Source organism: Pristiophorus japonicus, chromosome 6 (genome assembly GCF_044704955.1).
Source record: "Pristiophorus japonicus isolate sPriJap1 chromosome 6, sPriJap1.hap1, whole genome shotgun sequence".
Lineage (NCBI taxonomy): Eukaryota > Metazoa > Chordata > Chondrichthyes > Pristiophoridae > Pristiophorus > Pristiophorus japonicus.
The window spans coordinates 9,882,766-9,909,433 of NC_091982.1; the positions used below are offsets into that span (position 1 = coordinate 9,882,766).

Genomic DNA, 26,668 nt, shown 5'->3' on the forward strand with positions numbered 1-26,668 from the left:
AATGGTTGAAAACTGGACATTTTTGACAAAAGCGCATTTCAGATCGAGTAGCCCGGAATCTGGAATCATTGTCCGAAAACTGGACATTTTGGACAAAAATGCGTTTCAAATCGAGTAGTCTGCTGTGTGATTGGTCCGAGCCTTACCGAATGACCCTCGACCCTGACCCACGTGCGACCCGACCTGACCTGACCCACGTGTGACCCGACCTGACCCATGTGTGACCCGACCTGACGCGTGTGCTCCCTCGACCCGGCCCGACCCGACCTGACTCGCGCGCTGTGGTGTTGCGATTTACAGGCATCGTGAATTTGTGTTGTTTGCCACTGCAACCATGTCAAAAAAGCCAACAGATACCCCAATGGGTAATACAGGTAGTGCAAAGAGAAAACATAATTTGTTGTCAATTGGCAAGAAAGTGGAGGTACTGCAGAAATTAGATAGATGTGCTTCAGTGAGAAGACTGAGTGAGGAGTTTGGTGTCCTCCACCATTTATGATATAAAAAGAACAGAAAGAACAGATCATGATGTTTTATGCAGAAAGTAACGTTCAGAAAAAAATTAATAAGTGAAAAAGTATGCATAAGCCTAAAAGTGATGAGTTGGATCGAGTAATGATGGAGTGGCGGCGACAGAGGAGAAGTGATAAGGTTCCTTTGTCTGGCCCAATGGTGACGCAACAAGCCAAGATATTCCATGCAGAACTGGAGATTGAAACTCCATGCGACTACTCTTCAGGTTGGCTAACCAAATTTAAAAGGTATCATGGCATCAGACAATAGAAAGTGTGTGGTGAAAAAGCCTCAGCAGATCATGAGGCAACTGAAAGTTACATAGATTAGTTTGTTAAACTAATTGCTGATGAAAACCTTCCGGCTGAGCAAATCTATAATGCCAATGAGACATCACTATTTTGGCGCTATATACCAAGAAAGACATTAGCAACAGCAGAAGAATCGCAACCAACATGTGTAAAAGACGCAAAAGACAGATTGATTGTGGTTGCTTGTGCAAATGCGGCTGAGACACATAATTGTAAGCTGATGGTCAACGGGAAAAGCCAGCATTCAAGATGTTTCAAGGGCGTGAGAATGTTCCCAGTGCATTATTATGCTAATAAGAGAGCATGGGTAACCAGGGTAATTTTTTTGAACTGGTTTGAAAAGCATTTTCTTTCCGAGGCTCGTACTTATTGTAAGGCAGCTGGCCTTGATGAAAACTGCAAAATATTCTTGCTGTTAGACAATTGCTCAGCATATCCTGATGCTGAACTTCCAGTAAAGGATAATGTCTGTGGAATTTATTTACTTCCCAATGTAACTTCACTGGTACAGCCAATGGACCAAGGAATTTTGAGATCAATGAAGTATCTCTACAAAAATGAATTCATGAGGCATTTACTTAGTGCTGTGAACAGAGAAATGGGGATAACAGCGTTCTCAAAAGATATTTCTGTGAAGGATGCCATATGTACATTGCGGAACCAACCAGGGAGCAGGCTATCGTAGATCTGTGTAATGAGACAGGATTAATAAATGATCTCGTAGTAAAAGACCATCTAGGAATGAATGACCATAACATGGTTGAATTTTAAATTCAGTTGGAGGGTGAGAAAGTTGGTTCTCAAACCAGTGTCCTCAGCTTAAATAAAGGAGACTACCAAGGTATGAGGGCAGAGTTGGCTAAAGTGGACTGGGACAATAGATTAAAGTATGGGACGGTTGATGAGCAGTGGCAGACATTTAAGGAGTTCCAGGCAACTCTCGATTATCCGCACACAGATGCAACGGGAAACTGTTGTATCGGCATTTAAAATTCCGTGTGTGTGACATCACTTTGAAACTCTGATGTTCCTTTTGAATGTTGTCTGTTGAGTCTTGCTTTTAAGCGATCTGCCTTGCCTCAGCTCCCGCTGATGCTCGCACACAGGTCCACTGCCTCTGTCGAGCCTGCACTTGCCACGCTGCTTTTAAGTGCTCTGCCTTGCCTCAGCTCCCGCTGCTGCTCGCACACAGGTTCACTGCCCCTCATAATTCATTAAAATGCCATGAACAGTTACAGAAAGTCATCAACAGATCTAGAGGACTAGAATTCAAGGATTAGAAGATACGCTACAGCTCTTGGTTAGAGCACATCTTCAGTACTGTCAGGATTAACTTTAATGTCAACTCGCTCTAATGGAGAAATCGTTTACCCGGCATAGCCCAATCCCCGAGGGACCCGGATAATTGAGAGTCGCCTGTATTTCATAACTCGCAACAAAAATATATCCTAATGAGAAGGAAAGACTGTAAGTGAAGGGATAACCATCCGTGGCTAACTAAGGAAATAAGGGATGGTGTCAAATTGAAAACAAGGGAATACAATGTGGCCAAGAGGATAGGGTAAACTTTTAAAAGCCAGCAAAGAGCGACTAAAAAAATGATAAAGAGAGGGAAGATAGATTATGAAAGTACACTAGCACAAAATATAAAAACATAGTAGGAGTTTCTACAGGTACATAAGAAGGAAAAGAGTAACTAAAGTAAATGTTTGTCCCCTAGAGGATGAGACTGGGGAATTAATAATGGAGAACAGGGAAATGGCAGAGACATTGAATAAATATTTTGCATCAATCTTCGCTGTAGAAGACACTTAAAAACATCCCAATAATGGATAATCACGGGGCTATATAGGGAGGAAGGAGCTTAATACAATTACTGTCACTAATGAAGTAGTACTTGGTAAAATAATGGAACTAAAGGCGGACAAGTCCCCTGGATCTGATGCCTTACATTCTCAGGTCTTAAAAGAAGTGGCTGCAGAGATAGTGGATGCATTGGTTGTAATCTACCAAAATTCCCTGGATTCTGGGGCGGTCCCAGCAGATTGGAAATCAACAAATGTAACGCCCCTATTTAAAAAAGGAGGCAGACAAAAAGCATGAAACAATAGACCAGTTAGCCTAACATCTGTCGTTGGGAAAATGCTGGAGTCCATTACTAAGGAAGCAGTAGCGGGTCATTTGGAAAAGCATAATTCAATCAAGCAGAGTCGGCATGGTTTTATGAAAGGGAAACCATGTTTGAAAAATTTGCTGGAGTTCTTTGAGGACATAACGAGCAGGGTGGATCAGGGGAAACCAGTGGATGTGGTGTATTTGGATTTCCAGAAGGCATTCGATAAGGTGCCACAAAAGGTTACTGCACAAGATAAAAGTTCACGGGGTTGGGGGTAATATATTAGCATGGATAGAGGATTGGCTAACTAACAGAGTCAGGATAAATGGGTAATTTTCCGGTTGGCAAACAGTGACTAGTGGGGTGCCGCAGGGATCGGTGCAGTGTCCTCAACTATTTACAATCTATATTAATGACTTGGATGAAGGGACCGAGTGTAATGTAGCCAAGTTTGCTGATGACACAAAGATGGTTGGGAAAGCAAATTGTGAGGAGGACACAAAAAATCTGCAAAGGGATATAGACAGGCTAAGTGAGTGGGCAACAATTTGGCAGATGGAATATAATGTGGGAAAATGTGAGGTTCTCCACTTTGGCAGAAAAAATAGAAAAGCAAATTATAATTTAAATGGAGAAAAATTGCAAAGTTCTACAGTGTAGAGGGACTTGGGGGTCCTTGTGCATGGAATGCAAAAAGTCAATATACAGGTACAGCAAGTAATCAGGAAGGCAAATGGAATGTTGGCCTTTATTGCAAGGGGGATAGAGTATAAAAGCAGAGACTATTGCGTACAGTTTTGGTCTCCGTATTTAAGGAAGGATATATTTATATTGGAGGCTGTTCAGAGAAGGTTCACTAGGTTGATTCCGTAGATGAGGAGGTTTACTTATGTAGATAGGTTGGGCCTATACACACTGGAGTTCAGAAGAATGAGAGGTGATCTTATCGAAACATATAAGATAATGAGGGGGCTCGACAAAGTGGATGGAGAGAGGATATTGCCACTCAAAGGGGAAACTAAAACTAGGGGACATAGTCTCAGAATAAGGGGCCACCCATTTAAAACTGAGATGAGGAGGAATTTCTTCTCTCAGAGGGTTGTAAATCTATGGAATTCTCTGTCCCAGAGAGCTGTGGAGGCTGGGTCATTGAATATATTTAAGGCGGAGATATTTGTGCGATAAGGGAATAAAGGGTTATGGGGAGCGGGTAGGGAAGTGGAGCTTAGTCCATGATCAGATCAGCCATGATTTATTAAATGGCGGAGCAGGCTCGTGGGGCCAGGTGGCCTACTCCTGCTCTTACATAAGAACATAAGAAATAGGAGCAGGAGTAGGCCACCTGGCCCCACGAGCCTGCTCCGCCATTTAATAAATCATGGCTGATCTGATCATGGACTAAGCTCCACTTCCCTACCCGCTCTCCATAACCCCTTATTCCCTTATCGGTTAAGAAACTGTCTATCTCTGTCCTAAATTTATTCAATATCCCAGCTTCCACAACTCTCTGAGGCAGTGAATTCCCCAGATTTACTGAGAATAATTCCACTGAGAGAAGAAATTCCTCCTCATCTCAGTTTTAAATGGGCGACCCCTCATTCTAAGATTATGCCCCCTAGTTCTAGTCTCCCCTATCAGTGGAAGCATCCTCTCTGCATCCACCTTGTCAAGCCCCTTCATAATCCTATACATTTCGATAAGATCACCTCTCATTCTTCTGAACTCCAATGAATAGAGGCCAAGCCTACCCAATCTTTCCTCATAAGTCTTATTTCTTATGTTGTTATGGGCCGCTGTGGATGCGTGGAATGAGCTAACTAAAAACACCTTGACTAATGCTTGGCATAACCTGTGGCCAGCAACTATGTTTAATGAAGATGACAATGATGTTAATGATGACTTTGAAGGTTTTCATGTGTCCAAAGAGAAGAAAATGATTTCTGAACTTTTAGAATATGCAAAAGATATGACTTGTGAAGCTGTGCTAGCATTGAATGAAAACGATGTCACAGAAGTCATGGACATAGACAATGATGCTCTCGTTGTGCATACAGTGACAGATGATGAAATTGTGGGCATGATTTTGTGTCCAGAGGAAAAGGATGATAGCCATGAGGATGACAATGCTGATATTGGTAATCAAGTGGAAAAAGTGTCCATTGACAAAACTATCAATCTTTGTCATGAATTAATTAACGCTCTAGAGCAACGAAACTTCGTAAGTGAAGAGGAAATAATGCAGGTGTATAAAATTCAGGAAAAATTAATCAAAAAGCCCAAATTACTTAAACACTTAAAATTAGTTAATGGCATAGAAATTCAGGCCCACCGGAAACCTGTCGCACGTACCGTTCTTAAAGTTTTTTCCGTCGCACTGAATGAGGTGGCCTCTTTCACGAAATGTAGCTCTTTGTAATTTTTTTCCAGGCGGACCGGAAGTTGGTGATAATGGGGACGGAAGTGGAGCGGTAAGCAGAAGATCGACAACGAGAGGGGCGGAAGTGGAGGCAGGATGGAGTCACCGCTGCTGTCAATCATCAGTGGAGTGGTGATGACGTCATGACACATGTGCGTCACCACGGCTCTCCCCTTCACTTAGTAGAGCCTTCGCTATTTTTAAAACTTCGGTCCACTGGGCCACCCAGGAGGGTTTCGGTCGGGCCAGCTGTCTTGTACCCAAGAGGGGGTGCCAGGCTGTCTGTTGGCGGCCCGGCAGAACCTGGGGGCATAATTGTCGGCCCGACCTGGCAGTTGGCCGACAAAAAAGAAAACATGCCGGCCGCGGCCTTTAATGGCTGCCGTGCTGCCATGTCTCACACACTTGCAACAAAGTGCACTGACAGAAAGCTGTTGAGGACACCGCGCGGCGGATCAAAGATTTTTCACGGTGAATTTGGTTGGAGTGCGGGAGATTGGCTGCGCGCGCTTTGATTACGCACTTAGGACGGGTCGGCAGCAGCGGGGCAGAAGTGGGGACTGCCAGAAAAACCCCAAGGTGAATTTCGCCATTGTCAGCCATTGGACTCCGCTGCGTGGCTGCCGCTTTCCACCAGTTAGTGGCCTTTTCGGGCGGCTGAATTTCGGCCCTGATATGTTTAAGAGGGTATCGCAGCAGAGTGCCCAAGGCCTACAGCCTACAACTACACCAGCAATCTCCACACTTGAAAAACCTATGGCTGGCACATCTTCAACCCCAGACATCATAGCTGAGCCCTCTACCCCAAGCTCTCCTTCAAGCACAACCTCCAGCTAATTGTAACGTGTACCTATTTCTGTGCAGCTTACAGGAAGAATATTCTTTATACATTACCTGTATTCTGTGTCATACCTGTACTCTGTTTACCAAATAAAAACCTTTATTCTATTTCATGTTTTATGAATACATTCCTTTTCATATTTTAAGCTTGGGTTGTGCTAAGCCGTTTTAATTTCCGACCCGAATTCCGGAAAAATACGAAAACCGGCACAGTCTCAGCCTTGAGGTTGTCGGATTTGGGACATCTGATTTTCTTCTCCGAAATCCGGAAAAATACGAAAACCGGCACGGCCTCCGCCCCGAGATTGCCGGATTCGGGACGTTTGATTTTCTTCTCCGAAATCCAGAAAAATACAAAAACCAGCATGGCCTCGGTCCCGATATTGCCAGATTCGGGACGTTGTACCTGTACTGTTAAAAAGCACAGTAGAGAATAAAGTACCTACAGGATGATTCATAATGAGTGTTTTTAATTAACTGGTGTTTCTTTTTTTCAAAATGTCTAAATGCATACTGTGGTGGTTCAACATTTAAAATGTGATTAATGGGCTAACACTTATAATCTTGTATGTGTATATCTTTAGAATGACCAGGAGGATGCTGCGAGAAAGGCATTTGAGTATTTATGTGAATACTCCCAAGACTGTTGTCAATTGTTCACAGCTCTCAGGTACAGAACTCGTGTTAATGATGCATAGTAAATGGAACATCCTATTGCTCACACTGATAACTTTAAAACAAAATTAACTTTGCAACACTTTCTCACAATGACAGTGTTATAGATCATAATTCACTGTCAGAAGGAGCTTCTACTTAATTTCTGGCTTAACTCCGCCTCCCCCCTCCCGCCCCCCAACACACACACACACTGTTAATTTTTGGTCACCAAGTGAGATCTCCTACGATGCAAATTATCACCAGGGACGGTCTTTGCAACTGCTTGCCCGTGTTCACTCTCTGTATGTACCCAGGTACACATGAATGATGACCACAATTTACTTGAATCATTCTGCTGCCAATGGAAGCCACAAGATGCCAGGTAACTGGGGGAACTCCCCTGTTTTCTTGCACTAGTCAAAAATGATTGAGTTGTAATTTGAACATTTCTTCTGCCCAATGCCATTATATTGGCCTGGACGAAAGTGGTGACTGTCCATAAACCCAGTTAAAGTAAATATAAAGAATGTGTGCAAAATAAATCTTTCAGATAAAATGTTAAACTGAGGTCCTGCTTACCTGTTCAAATGGTTGTAAAAGATCCCATGGCACTATTTGAAGAAAACAGGGGAGTTCCCTCAGTAAGCTGGCCAACGTTCACCCCTCAACCAACATCACCAAAAGAAAAGCAGATTAATTAGTCATTTATCTCATTGTTGTTTGTGGGACTTTGCTGTGCACAAATTGGATGCTGTGTTTGCCTATAAAACAGTGACTACACTTCAAAAATAATTCATTGGCTGTGAATCACTTTGGGAAGACCTGAGGAAGTGAAAGGTACTATATAAATACATGTTTTTTAAAATTTATTTTGGAAAGCAGCTAATACTTGAGTTGACAGGTCAGTGAATTATTGCAGCTTTATTATAAAATGCTGTTTTATTTTTTTCTTGGGGCTTAAAGGAGATTTCCTGAGTGTAGTTCCACTGCTAACAATATCAAAATGTAACCATCTTTGTTTTCCTTAGAAAATTCTAATTTGCGTTTTGGAAAAAAACACAAAAGGATAAAGTATTATAAGCCAGGGCCAGTATTGTAGTACCACTGGACCTCTGACCTCCCCAATGCCTGCCCCCAACCAGGCCTCGGCTCACTTATCAACTCACCGAAGGGCGCTGCTCAGCGCTGAGCTTACGGCCCGCATCTCGCCGTAGGCAATTAGACTCATACAGAAGTGCCTGGTTTCCAGTCGTCTTGGACCCTCTTGCCACTGGACCAAGACCTTGCTCAGCTAAACCCGTGTGGTAGCTGGTGTACAGTGGCCACCCCATGTTAAAAGAACTCACGCACAGGCATCTTCCACCCTTCAATATGAAGTTCGGGACCTAGAAGGTCAGGACCCTCATGGACAACTCCAACAGTGACAGGCTGGAACGTCGCACCGCCATAGTTGCCCGGGAACTTAGACACATCGATGTTAATATTGCCGCCCGAAGCAAGACCCGGCAGGCAGGGGAAGGCCAGCTCAAGGAACAAGGTGGAGGTTACACCTTCTTCTGGAAAGGCGAACCAGAGGAAGAACGGTGCCTCCACGGAGTTGGTTTTGCTATCAAGAACGAGCTGGTCGACCGCCTCAGAGACTCTCCCTGCGGGATTAGCGAACGTCTCATGACTCTCCGACTCACCCTATTCCGGAACCAGTGCGCCACAGTCATCAGTGCACACGCCCCAACACTCGATGCAACAGATGAGACCAAAGAGGGTTTTTACTCCAGCCTCGAAAAATCCCTGTCCCGCGTCCCTACAGACAACAAACTGATCCTCCTCGGCGACTTCAACGCCAGGGTCATCAAGGACACAAACCTCTGGGGAGACGTAATCGGCAGAGAGGGGATAGGGAAAACCAATTCCAGTGGTACCCTGCTCCTGACAAAATGTCTAGAGCACGACCTTGTCATCACTAACTCCTTGTTCCGCCAGAGGGACAAGTACAAGGTTTCGTGGCAGCACCCTTGCTCCAAACACTGGCACCTGCTCATAATTTGAGCCAGGGATCGCAAGGATGTGCGTATCATCCGCGCCATAACAGGAGCTGACAACAGCTGGACGGACCACTGCCATCAACATCAACATAGCCCCAAAGCAGCGAAGGCAGTAGAAGCAGTACCACAAAAAAAATCAATGTCGGGGCACTCAAAGACCCAGCTATGATAGCTCTATACAGCCAGCACCTCACTGCTAACCTGATGACCCTTGATGACCCCGAGATGCAGAATGCCCACAGCGTTTGGTCTGCCTTCCAGGCCACCATAACCAGTGCCTGCGAAGAGACGCTCGATCACTCAAGCAGGAAACATCAGGACTGGTTTGATGAGAATGACCAGGTGATCCAACAGCTAATAAATCGCAAGCGCAGGGCATTTCTGAATGTAAAACAACCCAACTCGGGAGCAGCAAAGCAGTATTACAGACGGCTTACGGCTGAGGTCCAACAAAAAACCCATGACCTAAAGAATAGATAGTGGGTGGAGAAAGCACAGGAGATTCAGCAGCTGGCTGACAGCCATGATGTGCGAGGATTCTTCACCGCAGTCAAGGCCACCTACGGCCCAAGCACCCAAAGCCCCACCCCGCTGCTGGCCAAGAGCAGTGAGACACTCATCAAAGATGCCGAGGCAGGCAGGACCCGCTGGAAGGAGCACTTTGAAAATTTCCTTAACCGAGACTCTGTCTTTGACCCGAGTGTCCTCGACTCCATCCCGCAGCATGCTACCCGCCATCATCTCAGCAAAACCCCAGCCCTGCACAAGGTAGAAAAGGCCATCCTCCAGCTGAAGAACAACAAGGCAACGGGAGCGGATGGAATTCCCGCTGAGGAACTAAAGTATGGCAGAGAGGCACTATTGGCACGTATGCATGACCTCATCTCTCTCATCTGGAAGGAGGAGAGCATGCCGGGAAATCTCAGAGATACAGTAATCGTGACCATCTTTAAAAAAGGGGACAAGTCCGACTGCGGCAACAACAGAGGAATCTCCCTGTTATCAGCCACTGGGAAAATTGTCGCTAGAATCGTCCTCAACTGTCTTCTCCCTATGGCTGAGGAGCTCCTCCCAGAGTCACAATGTGGATTTCGTCCACTACGGGGTACAATGGACATGATTTTTATGGCGCGACAACTGCAAGTAAAATGCAGGGAACAGCACCAACAAAGGCCTTTGACACTGTAAGGGACTATAGAGCATCCTCCTCTGTTTTGCCTGCCCCCAAAAGTTTGTCACCATCCTCCACTTGCTCCACGACGAACATGCATGCCGTGATCCTGACCAACGAATCCATCACAGACCCAATTCACGTCCGGACCGGGGTCACGCAGGGCTGCGTCATCGCGCTAATCCTCTTCTCGATCTTCATCGCTGCAATGCTCCATCTCACACACAACAAGCTCCCTGCTGGAGTGGAACTAAACTACAGAACCAGTGGGAACCTGTTCAACCATCATCGTCTCAAGCCCAGATCCAAGATCGTCCCAATTTCTGTCGTCGAACTACAGTACGCGGACGACGCTTGCGTCTTCGCACATTCAGAGACTGAACTCCAAGTCATAGTCAACATCTTCACTGAGGTGTACGAAAGCATGGGCCTTACACTAAACATCCGTAAGACAAAGGTCCTCCATCAACCTGACCCCGTCACACAACACTGTCCCCCAGTTATCAAGATCCACAGCGTGACCCTGGACAACGTGAACCACTTTCCATACCTCGGGAGGCTATTATCAGCAAGGGCAGACATCGCCGACGAGGTTCAACACCGCCTCCAGTGCGTCAGCACAGCCTTCAGCCGCCTGAGGAAAAGAGTGTTCAAAGATCAGGCCCTCAAATCTACCAACAAACTCATGGTCTACAGGGCTGTAGAGATACCCGCCCTCCTGTATGACTCAGACGTGGACCATATACAGTAGACACCTCAAATCGCTGGAGAAATACCACCAACGATGTCTCTGCAAGATCCTGCAAATCCCCAGGGAGGACAGTCGCACCAACGTTAGCGTCGTCGATCAGGCCAACATCCCTAGCATTGAAGCACTAACCACACTCGACCAACTCCATTGGGCGGGCCACATTGTTTGCATGCCTGACACAAGACTCCCAAAGCAAGGCTCTACTCGGAACTCCTACATGGCAAGCGAGCCCAAGGTGGGCAGAGGAAACGTTTCAAGGACACCCTCAAAGCCTCCTTGATAAAATGCAATATCCCCACGACACCTGGGAGTCCTTGGCCAAAGACCGCCCTTAATGGAGGAAGTGCATCCGGGAGGGCGCTGAGCACCTCAAGTCTCGTCGCCGAGAGCATGTAGAAAACAAGCGCAGGCAGCAGAAGGAGCATGCGGCAAACCAGTCCCATCCACCCTTTCCTTCAACGACTGTCTGTCCCACCTGTGACAGAGACTGTAATTCCAATATTGGACTGTTCAGTCACCTTAAGAACTCACTTTTAGAGTGGAAGCAAGTATTCCTCGATTCCGAGGAACTGCCTATGATGATGATGACCACCGTTGCACTCACCTGCAACCTGATCCTGTTTTCAGTACAGCACTTGCTACAGAGACATATGTAAAAGGCTTACTACTATAAAGAAACTCTACGGTGTCCAAATAGGTACAGACATTAACAAAATTTGGTGAGGTTTTTGGCTCTATTTACAGCAAAAGTAAGCAGGACATCTACTTGAATTTTTAATCTTTAATTTTTTGATGCTTCTGACCATAACATTATGCAGAATTGATGCTTAAAGGAGTGGCAACCTTTTAACAATGTGAAGAATTGTAAACATATATTTCTCTAAATTGTTAAGCAAGTTTATATCTGCAGAAATTCTGAAGTAATTCCAGGTTTTTCACGATCCCTTTATCTTAAACAGATGTTTAATTCGTCTTGTGCCATCTATTGCAGATACAGATGATAAAGACAGAAGGTAACTTCGCTGCATCTATATTCTGATTGTATCTATGTTCGAGTTGCATCCTTTCTTTTGAAGTACTGTGTTAAAGGTGGTTGCAGTTTTATTGTGATATGAATAAATGCTGCTTACAATGCTTTATATTGAAGCATGATATAGTTTCTTGTTTCTAGCTGCTGAGACCAATTGCAGTGTGCTACTACCCACTGATGAAAGGTGTAGATACATTTCCATGCTGGTTCCCACTGATTTATGCGTCAGTGGAAATTCCATCAGTACAATCAAGATGGATATTTTTCCATTGTTGATCTCACTAGTGAAGTTCTTGTTAGAAATAGCTGGTGCCGACCAACCAAAGAAAAATGCATGGTCCTTGAAAATCTACAGTCATTCAGGCAGACTTCCACCCTAACATTGGGTTCTGGCCTTGCGCCCATGTTTTTGGGATGGCATTGTGGGGGTGTAGCCTCTGTCCATCACTTATAAGGAGGGGGCAGGCGCTCCCTGTGTCTCACAAAATTGCACCCTGCCTCAGCATCAGACTTTGGGCCACCAGCTTTTTTCTGACATTGGAGGTCTGCAGTGCCTCCAACCTACGCGCCTAACTTTATTAACAAAATCACTCACCCACACAAGCACCTGGAGCACACCAAACCAGACTTTGGGAAGCTTCTCTCCACCGTTTCTCTTTTTAAAAGAAAATACAGTTCTCGTGCAATTTTAAACAAAATTCCCTTGTCTTCTTTTAAAATAAGCTTCTCTCTTGTTTTTTAAAATAAAAACTCAGTTCCGGTGTTCGTTTTTAAACTGACCCCATTATGTCCCTTATTTTCAAAATTGTTGTTGTGTTCCTTATTTGAAAAAGTCCCCCAACTGATTATTTGAAAATTATTCCTGTTCTGCTTGTTCACAGCCTCAGTTATGTTGCCTTTTTAAAATAACCCCAGTTGTGTTCCCTCCCACCTCTGCCCCCCACCTCCCCATTTGGTCCCAGTTCTGCTTTTTAAGTAGTCCTAGTTCTGGTCTCATTTCATAGCTTTGGTTGTGTTTCCTTTTTTAAGACAGCCCGACCTCTTTTTCTTCTATACTCATGCTTCTGCTAACTTTACTTTTCAAAAAAATTTCAGTTCTGCATGGTTAAAAAAGATCCATATGCAGTGGCACAGGAAATCAACTAGCTGTACTATGTATTTGATTTATAGAGCTACAATAATAATTAATAAGCTGCTGTAGCTCATATCAGCAGCCATTTGCTTGAATATTAATTCATTGTAGAGAAAGTTTAAAAACTTACTGGCAGATCTCCCAAAGCATTATCCATGGTGAGTTAGAGGTTTTATAAGAACAGGGCTGTTATGCCAAGTAGTATTACTAGGACACGGACGTCAGCAGAGAGCATTGTGAAGGAGGTTCCTGGTTGTGGACCTGTAATAATCTCTTAGTATTTTGAGGCTGGGGGTCCCAGGGTCTGCAGCACTGGGGAGGAGGGTTCCAGGGTTCCAAGACTACTGGAGAAGGAGGTTCTGGGAATATAGTGACACGTTCTGGCATGTGGGATCACTGGGAGAGCAGTGGCAGGCATTCAAGGAGGAGAATATGTGCGCTTAAAGAAAAAGGGTGGGACGAACAAATCTAGAGCCCCCTAGATGTCTAGGGACATACAGGGTAGGATCAAAAAAAGGGAGGCTTATGATAGATATCGAGGGCTAAATATTGCAGAATCTCCAGTGGAGTATAGAAAGTGCAGGGGTGAAATTAAAAAGGATATTGGGAAAGCAAAGAGAGGGCATGAAAAATTATTAGCAAGTAAAATCAAGGGAAACCCAAAGATGTTTTATAAATCTATCAAGAGCAAGAGGAAAACTAAAGAAAGGGTAGAGCCTATTAAGAGACCATGAGGGTAATCTGTGTGTGGAGGCGGGAGACGTGGGTATGGTTCTTAATGAATACTTTGCGTCTGTTTTCAGAAAAGAGAGGGCCGATGCAGGCACTACTATCGGGGAAGAGGAATGTGAAATATTAGATGAAATAAACATCGTGAGAGATGAGGTATTGAGGAGTTTAGCAGCTTTGAAAGTGGATACGTCCCCAGGCCCAGATGAAATGTATCCTAGACTGTTATGAAAAGCAAAAGAGGAAATAGCAAAGGCTCTGACCATCATTTTCGTCAGAGGACTGGAGGACTGCTAATGTGCTACCTTTGTTTAAGAAGGGAGAAAGGGATAGACCAAGTAATTACAGGCCAGTTAGCCTAACCTAGGTAGTGGAAAAATTATTGGAAAAACCTTAATTTAGAAAGACACGGATTAATCAAGGACAGTCAGTATAGATTTGTTAAAGGAAATTCGCGTCTGACTAACTTGATTTAATTTTTTGAGGAGGTAACAAGGACGGTCGATGAGGGTAGTGCGTTTGATGTAGTGTATATGGATTTTAGCAAGGCTTTTGATAAGATCCCACATGGTAGACTGATCACGAAAGTAAAAACCCATGGGATCCAAGGCAAAGTGCCAAGTTAGATCCAAAATTGGCTCAAAGGCAGGAAGCAGAGTGTAATGGTTGATGGGCATTTTTGTGACTGGAAGGCTGTTTCCAGTGGGGTTCCGCAGGGTTCAGTATTAGGTCCCTTGCTTTTTGTGGTATACATCAATGATCTAGACTTGAATATAGGGGGTATGATTAAGAAGTTTGCAGCTGATACTAAAATCGGCTGTGTGGTTGATAAGAAGAAAGCTGTAGACTGCAGGAAGATATCAATGGGCAGAACAGCAGCAAATGGAATTCAATCCAGAGACGTGTGAGGTAATGCATTTGGGAAGGGCTAACAGGGAAAGTGAATACATATTAAATGGTAGGACACTGAGAAGTGTAGAGGAACGAAGGGATCTTGGAGTGCAAGTCCACAGATCCCTGAAGGTAGCAGGCCAGATAGATAAGGCGGTTAAGAAGGCATACAGAATGCTTTACTTTATTAGCCGAGGCATAGAATACAAAAGCAGGGGGATTATGTTTGAACTGTATAAAACACTAGTTAGGCCACAGCTAGAGTACTGCGTACAGTTCTGGTCACCACATTACAATAAGGATGTGATTGCACTGGAGAGGGTACAGAGGAGATTTACGAGGATGTTGCCGGGAGTGGAGAATCTTAGCTATGAGGATAGATTGGATAGGCTGGGTTTGTTTTCCTTGGAACAGAGGTGGCTGAGGGGAGACCTCATTGAGGTGTATAAAATTATGAGGGGCCTAGATATTGTAGATAAAAAGGGCCAATTTCCCTTAGCAGAGGGGTCAACAACCAGGGGGCATAAATCTAAAGTAATTGGTAGAAGGTTTAGAGGGGTTTTGAGAGGAAATTTCTTTATCCAGAGGGTTGTAGGTGTCTGGAACTCACTGCCTGAAAGGGTGGTAGAGGCAGAAACCCTCACCACATTTACAAAGTACTTGGATGTGCACTTGAAGTGCTGTAACCTGCAGGGTTATGGACCTAGAGCTGGAAAGTGGGATTAGGCTGGATAGCCTCTTGTTGGCACCGAAATGACCTCCTTCTATGCTGTAAATTTCTATGATTCTATGAGGAGATGTCCTTGAATCTGGGGGTGTTGGGGAGAGAGGTCTCCGGACCTAGGAGAGTTATGATAATTCTAGAATTAAGGAGCACTGGGAGTAATCTAGTGAGATCGACGCCTCGAATTTGGAAGTTGGAAGCAGGATCGTGGAGGGGGTTTTGGAGCATATTTTTAAATGTAAGTTATTATTCAATATTGTACAAATCATGATTCTACCTGACTCAAAAGCAATTTCATCATATGCAAGTCACTTATGAGTTCCAGTACGTGGTTTTAACCCTACTGCTCCACAAAATTGAACATTCCTGACCTAGACAAGCATATTTAAAATTACACAGATAGTCTTGGTTATGTTTCTAACAAATTTTTACCATCGACATCTAACTATATGCCTTGTTTCTTTTGGCAGACATGAACGACTGGACTCCCTTTTATCATATTTGAAGACTGGTAGGCACAATAATGGGCTCTTATGTTCAGAGGCTATTGCAACTCTATTGTAACTTTTCAACCATTTCAGTTAAATTACTTAAGTCGTTAAAATATTCACGCGACATTAACCGGTGAACACAACGCGTTATACAAAATTCTGTTGCTATTTTAATGGAGTTAGTGAGCCATTAAATGGTTAATATCAGCCAGTATAATTTCAGTGCCTAAGGCCGGAATTTTCCTTACCTTGGGGGCGGGGTCCAGTGTGGCTGGTGTCTGTGCGGGTCCCGACCCTGCTGCGGGCTCCTTCCTGCTGTACAGAATGAACTTGCCTTAATGGGGCCTATTAAGCTTGCCCAGAGTGTTACCCAGCCCAATTAGATAGAGCAGGTCTTGTGATGTCACTCATGATGCATTTTAAGCCGGAATCCTGGCCACATTTCATTTTAAGTTCAATCTAACATAGTGGGTATTGAATCTTTACTGTACAGTCATATAATAAAAGTTATATGTATGCGTGACAAAGAAGTATTTAAATAAAATTATCATTAAGTAATATGACTCCATCTACAAATACGATCCAGAACATAATTTAAAAAGTATATTATTTGGGAAGTTATTGGTGCTGTTGTCACAAATCTATAGGCTTTTTTTTATCAGTAACTGGTAGAAATAAAAGATGAGTATATAGATAATACATAAAATTAAGCATATTTTAAAAGTAATTGTAAAGGGGTGGATTTACAATCTTGTGCAAGTTCAGCGGAAGAACTGCAAAATACCTGACAAACAGTATAAGTGGTGCTTACAATGTATTTCTGGGATTTCAGCAGTTCTTCCATTGAAGTTAACAATGGACAAGTGAGAGAACCTCTGCAGAAATTCACCCTAAAGTCTCAGACTGAAAAATGTAATTAGTCATATTCAGGGACTGAAAGAAAATTGAACCAGTGGAATGAGTGATGAGAATGAAATGGTTACAGTTGATGACTTGATTTACTGTGTAACTGGACAATCACAGTATACCGTGAGAAACACTTGACCAGAAGCAACACAAAAATGTATTTAAATGGTATGTCATTTTTTATAGTGCAGATCAATTCACTGCAATTACTGTTCAGTTGCAAGGCAACAGCCGAGAATGGCCAGTGAAAAATTAACATTTTCCAGGAACTTTTCAAGTAGTGCAGAATCTCCATCTCCATCAATTCCATGCTGTCAAGTATTCAGCTGGAGCAATGGCCACGGAACTTATGCTTCAGGTTGCCAGACGTGGTTCCCAAGCTGTGTGAATCCTGTAGCAATGCAGGGAAATTTAATAAGTAGAAGAGGTGGGGGGGAGGGGGACGGTGTGACAGGCTCTTAAGTGCCTGTAAAGTATCTTATAATGATTTCAATTGAGTCCCCCGCCGTTGCAGGTCAGATCGGCTCCATGATGATAGATGCACCTGTGGGAAAGGTGCGTGGGAGCAAGTTGACAGCAGGTTCCCGCGTGTCAAAAAAAACAGCTTTCCCACCCAACCCATCACCAATCGCGCCCGCCATCACCACAGAAAATTCAGCCCTAAGTGTTCCACTCCAACAGGTGCACATTTTCACTCTAGTTTCTTATTCTCTTATGTGTTTCATTGTAAGTTTATATACATTTCACATAGTTACATTTTGCACTCCTTTTACAAGCTGAACAGCATTGGCTCAGTTGTTAGCACTCACGCCTCTGAGTCAGAAGGTCGAGCGTTCAAGCCCCACTCCAGTGCAATACTGGGGGAGTCATATCATCATAATCATAGGCAGTCCCTTGAAGTGAGGACGACTTGCCTCCACATCAAAAAGGGATGAGTTCACAGGTGTTTCAATGAAGGCCCTAATATTCCAGATCCTGAACTACACCGTGAAGGGTGGAAGATGCCTGTGCATGGATTTTTTTAACGTGTGGTGACCGTTGCACACCAGCCACCACACGGGCTTGGCAGAGCTAGGCCTTGGTCCAGTGGCAAGCATTAACCAGGACGACTGGAGACCAGCTCTGCTGCACGGAATTAGTGCGCCCACATATTGCAGTGTGGGCTGGCCCGTGCTGCCCCTGGGCTCTCGGCTCTTCTGGGCCCTGAACTCTCACCTCGCCTGGGCCCGGTCACTTCCCTCTACAAACTCTTGCTGCTCCTTCACCCCTCCTGCTGTGCCTACCCGCACTGCAATCAGCGACCTGGCTTCGTAGCAGTCGCCCTCCTGCAGCAGCACGCGCTGCTCCCTGCAGTGGTATGCTGCCGCACGCTGCTCCCTCCAATGACTCCGGCCTGCTGATGGTCTTGCAGGCCGGGACCGCGCCGATTTCCAGTCTGGGCCCACCGCACACTGCTCCCTCCAATGGCCCCGGCCTGCTGATGATTCCTTACAATGGTCCCACAAGTGCCCGCAAGGTGACTGGCCTGATTTTTTGGTGCTGTTGGTCGAGGAAGGGAGGGAGGGGCGAGAGCGAGAGCGAGATAGGTGGCCCAGGACGCCACAGGTGGAAAACACTTCAAATGGTGCCATTGGGATCTTTAACCGTGAGAACTAGGGGTGGGGCCACGGTTTATCCCAATCCAGCCACCTGGATTCTGTCCCCTTGAGCACCGAGAATCTTCTGCCCGCATGTCCCCAAGGCTCATCCGGGAGCTTGGGTCCCAGGACTGCGACCGACGGGAAAAAGAGAGAAAATGTTGGCCAGCTATTTAACCATAAAACAGAAAGAACTTGCATTTATATAGTGCCTCTCACCACCTCAGGACGTCCCAAAGCGCTTTACAGCCAATGAAGTACTTTTGCAGTGTCGTCACTGTTGTAATGTGGGAAACGCGGCATCCAGTTTGCGCACAGCAAGCTCCCACAAACAGCAATGTGATAATGACCAGATCATCTGTTTTTTTGTTATGTTGATTGAGGGATAAATATTGGCCCCAGGACACCAGGGATAACTCCCCTGATATTCTTGGAAATAGTGCCATGGGATCTTTTACATCCACCTGAGAGAGCAGTACTGAGGGAGTGCCGCATTGTCGAAGGGGCGGTACTGAGGGAGCGCCGCACTGTCGGAGGAGCAGTACTCGGGGAGCCCCGCACTGTCAGGGCAGTGCTGAGGGAGCGCCGCACCGTCGGAGGGGCAGTACTGAGGGAGTGCCGCACTGTCGGAGGGGCAGTACTGAACGAGTGCCGCACTGTCGGAGGGGCGGTACTGAGGGAGTGCCGCACTGTTGGAGGAGCAGTACTGAGGGAGCGCTGCACTGTCGGCGGGGCAGTACTGAGGGAGCACTGCATTGTCGGAGGGGCGGCGCTGAGGGAACACTGCACTGTTGGAGATGTTAAATGTTGTTTGATGATGCTCCTGTGAAGCGCCTTGGAACGTTTTACTGTGTTAAAGACAATGCTGTACTGCTGTCTTTCGGATGCGACATTACATTGAGGCCCTGTCTGCCCTCTCAGATGGATTTAAAAAATCCCAAGCACTATTTCAAAAAGACAAGGGGAGATCTCCTGCTGTCCTGGCCAATATTTATCTCTCAACCAACATAACTAAAACAGATTATCTCATTTCTGTTTGCGGGAACTTGCTGTGCAGAAATTGGCTGCTGCATTTCCTATGTTACAACTATGGCATCTGCTAGACTACTTCATCATCCAGCGAGGGACATGCGCATTACCTGCGTCATGACAGGAGCTGACGACTGCTGGATGGATCACCGCCTAATTCGCTCTGTCATCACCATCAACATTGCCCCAAAACAGCGATGGTAACAGAAACAATGCCGCAGGAAAATCAACGCCGGAGCACTCAAAGATCCTGCTAAGAAAGCCCTATTCAGTCAGCGCCTCGCTACCAACCTGACGACTCTCAGTGGCCTAGAGATGCAGAGTGACCACAGTGCCTAGTCTGCCCTCAAGGCTTCCATAATCAGCACTTGCGAAGAGACGCTCGGTTACTTGACCAGGAAACACCAAGACTGGTTTGACGAGAACGACCAGGAGATCCAGGAGCCAATATGCCGTAAGCGCAAGGCATTCTTGGACTGGAAGCAGCAACACAACTCGAGGGCAAAAAAGCAGGCCAAGGTCCAACAGAAAACCCATGACCAAAAGAACAGATGGTGGGTAGAGAAAGCTCAAGAAATCCAGCAGCTAGCCGACAACCACGACGTGCGAGAATTCTTCAGTGCAGCCAATCACCCAAAGCCCTACCACACTACTGGTCAAAAATGGAGAGGTGCTCAACAGAGAAGCAATCAGTGCCAGCTGGAAGGAGCACTTCGAGGATCTCCTCAACCGAGACTCTGTCTTCAACGTCTTCTTCGACTCTATCCCACAACATGCCACCCGCCACCATCTCAGCATAACCTCAGCCCGGCACGAGGTTGAAAAGGCCATCCAACAATTGAAGAACAAGTCATCAAGAGCAGATGGAATCCGCGCCAATGCACTAAAATATAGCGGAGAAGCACTACTGACGTGGATTCATGACTTCATCTCCCTTATGTGGAAGGAGGAGATCATGCCAGGAGATCTCAAAGACGCTGTAATCGTGACCATTTTCAAGAAAGGTGACAAGTCCGACTGCGGTAACTACAGAGGAATCTCCTGCTGTCGACCACTGGGAAAGTCATCGCAAGAATCCTCCTCAATCGCCTCCTTCCTGTGGCTGAAGAGCTCCTCCCTGAGGCGCAATGCAGATTCCGCCCACTAAGGGGCACAATGGACATGATCGTCACTGTGCGGCAGATACAAGAGAAATGCAAGGAACAGCACCAACCCTTGTACATAGCCATCTTTGTCTTCACAAAAGCCTCCGACACTGTCAACTGTGAGGGATTATGGAGCATCATCCTCAGATTTAGCTGCCCTCAAAAGTTTGTCACCATCCTCCGCCTGCTCCACGATGACATGCAAGCCGTGATCCTGACCAACAGATCCACCATAGACCCATTCTACATTTGGACCGGGGTCAAGTAAGGCTGTGTCATCGTACCAATGCTCTTCTCGATCTTCCTTGCTGCAATGCTCCATCTCATCGTCAGCAAGCTCCCCGCTGTAGTGAAGCTAAATTACAGGACAAACGGGAATTTGTTCAATCTCTGCCGCCTTCAGGCCAGATCGAAGGTTGTCCCATCCTCCGATTTCGAATTATAGTACACAGATGAAGCATGCGTCTACGCACACTCAGAGGCCGAACTCCAAGCTATTGTCAACACCTTCACCGAGGCGTACGAGAGCATGGGCCTTACACTAAACATTCGTAAGACAAAAGTTCTCTACCAGCCTGCCCCCGCCACGCAGTACTGACCCCGGTTATCAAAATCCACAACGAGGCCTTGGACAATGTGGACCATTTTCCATACCTCGGGAGCCTACTGTCATCAAGGGCAGACATCGACGATGAGTTCCAACACCGCCTTCAGTGTGCCAGTGCAACCTTCGGTCACCTGAGGAAGAGTGTTTGAAGACCAGGACCTCAAACCCGGCACTAAGCTCATAGTCTCCAGAGCAATGGTGATACCTGCTCTCCTACATGGCTCAGAGACATAGGGCTAGATTTCACACTTCTGTGCTTATCGCCCAAAATTGGACATTATTTCCGGCGTGGGCGGTAAAAATGGGTTTTCAGATCACTGGCTTCTCGCCCATTCTCAAAGCACCTAGTCTCCATTTTTGAAATTGGGCGTTACCGCAAGCGATATGAAATGGGCGATAGCGTTAAATCTTGCTGACCTTCTGCCGTAAAGTGTCGACGTCCGTAGAAAAGACATGGCAACGCTCGATCCCCGCGATTCAGGAGGTCAAGGTTCATCATGACATGCGCAGAAGAGGAGACAGAGAGAGAGGAAGCTGAGAGGGACTGAAAGCATGTGTAGGTGTGGTGTGGCTGCTTTGGGAGGAAGGAGGGAAAGTTTAGAGCTTTACAGCAAATAGGGAAACAAAAATGAGCTGTTACCAGGAACATATTTGCCCGAATTTGGCGTATAATGAAGGAAAGGAAGAGGCGTCGCAGCATGCTGTGGAAACTGACGCTGGAGAGAGCAGTGAGGTGGGAGAGGAGCACATTGGAGGGCGCAAAAGAGCGAAGAGGTCCTCAGATGAGGCAAATGCCTCCCTCCTGCAGGAGGTCAAGTTAAGCTGGGATGATTTGATACAGGGAGGGCGTGGGAAGCCCACCCCAAAGGCCTACCAGAAGATATGGACCGAGATAGCAGAGGTGGTCTCGTCGGCAACTAACGAGGTGCGTGAGGGCAACCAATGCCGCAAACGATGGAACGACCTTGAGGGATCCGCAAGAGTAAGTATTACATTTATTTATATATACTTATGTATTTATATAATTTGATTTGTATCAGTCATGAGTGACTATCAGCATATGTGAGGTCTTTCACTTTTACCGGGAATGTTTACCGGGGCCACCAGTCCCCAACGACATCACTGAGATGGCGGAGTGGGTGCTTGCACTTGTGGGGAAGCACACCCGAACAGCCATGGAAGCATCTGCAGACCCTGAAGTGATGCCACATGATTAAAGCTTACACCATTTTGTGATGTAAGGTCAATAGATGCCACACCCACTCATATCCGAACAATCATATTTGATAAATGACTTCTAATATTGTCCTATAAATAATGCTGGCCTAATGAAAATCATTGCAATGCACGATGTGTTGATGGTCATGAAATGTGATGTCTATGATGATTTTAATAGCGGTGGTGCTTTTGTCGCGCATATGCTGTGTGTAGCGCTGGACTCATCTTGTGACCCTAGCACCCCCTTCTCCTCTATTAACCTCATTTGCGTTTTGCAGCTCAGCCAGCAGCACGGCCCCAGGCAAGACCACAGAGGCCAGAAGGTGAGGACGCGGGGCCCGACTCTCCGGACGATCCTACATCTGCAGAGGAGCTCCGATTCTCGCCTGTCAATCCGCTGGGTCTGTTCACTATAGATGAGAGCGTGGACTTTGAGGAACCTGCATCGCCACGCTCCAGAAGCCATTCCATCCCAAGGCCATCTAGTGCTCCTCCGGTCATTTCCGCTTCCACTCTGGAGTTCCCAGCCCCAAGCATCTTGCCACAGGGCACCCCATTTGCCCCCAGGACGGTGCCGACCCCGCGGCGGCCTCGTGGACGCAGCAGGTCTGGTCCACGCGCGCCACATGAGAGCGGAGAGATGGTACAGTTGTCCAGGAGGACTGTAGAAATTGGTGACCAGCTCATCGAAGCATTGAGGGGCATATCTCGACAGCTGTCCACGATGACTTAGTACATTCCGGGTATGGCTGAGACACTGGATGCGATAGCCAGGAACGCTGCTGGCACAGGCCTCCCAGTGGTCCCAGAGCGCGGCACTCCACCCCTAGGTTCCGCTCCACCACTGCAAACGATAGATGAGAGCAAGGACCAAGATCCTGCTTCTGCTTTAGAGACTGTTGTCCCCCTCGGCACCTACCGTACCCGTGCAACCACCGCCTCTGCCTTCATCCCCCTTCAATGAGGCACCGCCTGAGGAGCTCCTCGGCCAGGCGCCGTGGAGCGAGGAAGGGAAGGGGTAGAGGTGGGGAGAAGGAGAGGGGGGAAGGAAAGTGAGGTGCGTGTCCGCAGGTGATGGCCATGTTATATTTCCATCTGGGTGTATGCAATTTGTTGTAGTGTATGGGGGGAGGGGACCACCCTCCTGCTTTGCATTTGTATTCTGTGTTGCTGGACATGTTGAACATTTGATTGATGTCAATGGTGGAAAAAGTGGGGTGTGGGCAGGGGTTGGGTGTTTTTGCCTGTGTTACTTATTATTTCAGACCAACGTTGGTATAAACATTTTTTTATTGAACATAACCTTGTTGCACATTGTCTCAGATAGCTGGACCGTTATACATTGGTGTTTCCTTAACATGAAAAGGTTAAATAAAACTTAACTTCAATCAACGTAAACTTTAACTCGCACCAAGGTGATGGGCACCATTGATGTCTGAGCTGCACACACACAGCAGTGTCACTCACAGCAATGTTCTTTCAGGCAAATCGTTCAGATATCAGCTCCTCACATAAGAGTCTTATAGCTATGTAGCCACCACGGGCATTTTCTTGCGGTCTGGAGGGGGTCGTGGGCATGGTTGCATAGCCAACCTGATTGTCTAGCCTTTGGTCAGCGTCCAGCCCCTTGTCGCTCTCTTCCTCTCTGAGGTGGAGCATCAGTTCCTTCTGGCAATTCTTGGCCCCTCCTGATAGCCAGATTGTGCAGCATGGAGCACACGACCACGAATTTAGCTACTTGCTCAAGATTGTATTGTAGCTCCCCTCCTGAGTGGTCCAGACATCTGAAGCGCTGCTTAAGCACAATTATTGTTTTGTGGACCACTTTGCATGTGTCTCTCTGGCTCTGGTTGTATCGTTTCTTGGCCTCGGTGTGGGTGTCACACAGCGGGGTCATCAGCCAGGTGGCTAGGCCATATCAGTTATCAACAAGCATCCAGCATTGTCCTTATGGCTGACTCTTAAAGATGTCAGAGACAGCGCTTTCACGCAGGATGTGCGCCTCATCGAAGGTGCCCGGACATTTGGCATTCACTACCATGATTATCTGGTTGTGGTCGATAACTAGTTGGACCTTCATGGAGTGAAATCCTTTTCTGTTATGAAAACGCTCCGGGTCCTGAGAAGGTGGCCGCATGGCGATGTGAGTGCACTGCATTGCTCTTTGCTCCCTGGGGAACTTAGCAATGCGGTAGAATGCTCCAGCCCTGTCAGTCTGAGCCTCCGTGGTCATGGGGAAGCTGATAAAGTCCATCCTTCTCGCGTACAGGGCCTCCGTAACCTGTCTAATGCAGCGAAGGGTTGCATGGTGAGAAAGAGGGCAAATCTCGACCTAGGAGGCCCAAAAGGAACCGGATGTGTAGAAAGACAGTGCTGCGGTGACCTTGACCTCGACCGACACTGATGTCCTGATGGCAGGCTGCATATGTGGCCTGATGAGCTCACATATTTCATTGATCACCACCTTGTGGAAGCGCAGTCTCCGAAGGCAGGTGTGGTCGGACACATCGAAGTAAGACCTCTTATCCCTGTACGCGCGGGGTGTGTATGGTCTGGCCCTCCTCCTCATTTTTGCACGTCTTAAATTGGGGACATAATGATATGCTTCATTCATTGAGCCATCTGCATTCTGCAGCATCTGCGTATTAATCGATGCAGGCTGAGAAATGGCTGGCCCCATTGAAATGAAAGTATAATAGCGATTGATCAGAAGCAATAATTTCCTCACTAAAATACACCTACATTAAACCTCCCAATAGTCCAGAGTCTGAAAATATGTCTGTTGAGGTGACCACTTCACCTGAGAAGAACTCTAGAGTCAATCCAAACTCCCCCGAAGTTGAAGCAGCCTTTTGAATGAAGCGACCTGCGTTTTTAAAAATGGCAGCCACACCGCTGGCTTTAGTTCAGAACAGTTCCACTTTTTCTGAGTGTTTTTTTGGGCGAGCGATATTGTGAACGATATGTGTGCGAGGTGGTGAAAGTGACAGTGGGCGATTTCCTGGGCGTTAGTTTCGCCAAATGTGCTCTTTACGACAAAAAAAATGGGCGGGCGGTATTATTGAATCTCGGCGTTAGTTCCGTGTGGAAATAACGCTGGGCGATATTATGGGCATTGATTTTGCCCATTCTGATGATTCCGCCCAAAAAAGGTGGGCGGGCAGTATTATTTTTTTCCCGGCGTTGCGCACATGGGGAAAGTAACGCTTGCTGATTAGTTTCCGAAAAATGCCCATCAGTTTCCATTTTGTGGCGAAATGGGCGATAGATGGCCATTTTACATAATTTCAGCGGTAAAATGGACATTAAGTGGGCGTTAAGCATGCAAAAAACGAGGAAAATCTAGCCCATAGAAGGCTAGACTTTCCATTTCACATCGCTGGGTTAGTGCCCATATATCGCCCAAAAAGGCCTACTATCGTCCATTTTGACTCAAAAGTGGAAAGTTGCGGCGGCATATCGCCGGAAAATTGACATCCCAACTTTTGGTTCACATCGCTGAGGTGATCGGCCACACATCACCCAGCCCAACTTTCGGCAAATTGCCGGCACATCGACGGGCTGATTCCTCGCCGAGATCATCGCTGGAGAATAGTTGCTTTTCCCTGGCCTTCCTCACAGAGCTCGGCACTACGGACACCATTTTGAACGTCGCAGGAAGAGAGGAGACTGCTTAAACAAGGGCTTAGATAGTTTGTGAGTTATTTAAAGGCCTTTTAAAGATAGATCCACTCACAATTAGACACTTTTTTATATTTATATTAGTAAGTGACATTTCATCCTTACTTGGTCTGGCATGGCCATTATTTTACAACAGTTGCATTCATGTTTTACTAAAACTTACATTATTAGAAGACACTGCACAACAATTGTAAAGTGAAAGAAAATTGTTTTAATAAAATAACAGCACTTGAACATTTTTTTAAAATTACAAACACAAAAACACCCCAACAGTGAAACAACAATAAAAACACCAACAGTAAACAATGTGAACAATATGTATAAGATAAAAAAGATTGCACCCCCTCCCTATCTGTGGCCACGTTTTCCTCCAGATCCTGGACCACCCCGTCTCCTTACCTCATCCACCCGTTTTGGTCCCCGGGTACTGCTACGAAGCTGGTGTGCAAGGGGAAACAGCAAGACCTCCTGCCTTGGTGGGGGATATGGTGGCACAATCGCCTGTAGGGGGGCTGTTGGAGGGGGAAAACAAAACAGGGAGATCGCCTTCCAAGTCAGGAGGTGGTGCTTCCTCCGGACCCGCGTGTGTGCTGGTGCTGGTGGTCACGGGATCTTTGGGTGCAGCACCGTG

General features: G+C 46.3%; 1 protein-coding gene across 11 annotated transcripts in view; it reads left to right on the forward strand.

Moving 5' to 3' along the window:
* tex11 (testis expressed 11) overlaps positions 1–26,668 on the forward strand; it is a 454,209-nt gene that overhangs the window by 205,775 nt on the left and 221,766 nt on the right. For all 11 annotated transcript variants that reach the window (XR_011593569.1, XR_011593571.1, XR_011593570.1 and 8 more), the window contains 3 exons: positions 6,781–6,866; positions 11,777–11,830; positions 15,794–15,834. Coding sequence is in view for 8 of the 11 variants with exons in the window: in XM_070882608.1 (XP_070738709.1) it covers positions 6,781–6,866; positions 11,777–11,830; positions 15,794–15,834 (181 nt within the window). In the remaining 3 variants the exon portion in view is untranslated. The remainder of the gene's footprint in view (positions 1–6,780; positions 6,867–11,776; positions 11,831–15,793; positions 15,835–26,668) is intronic.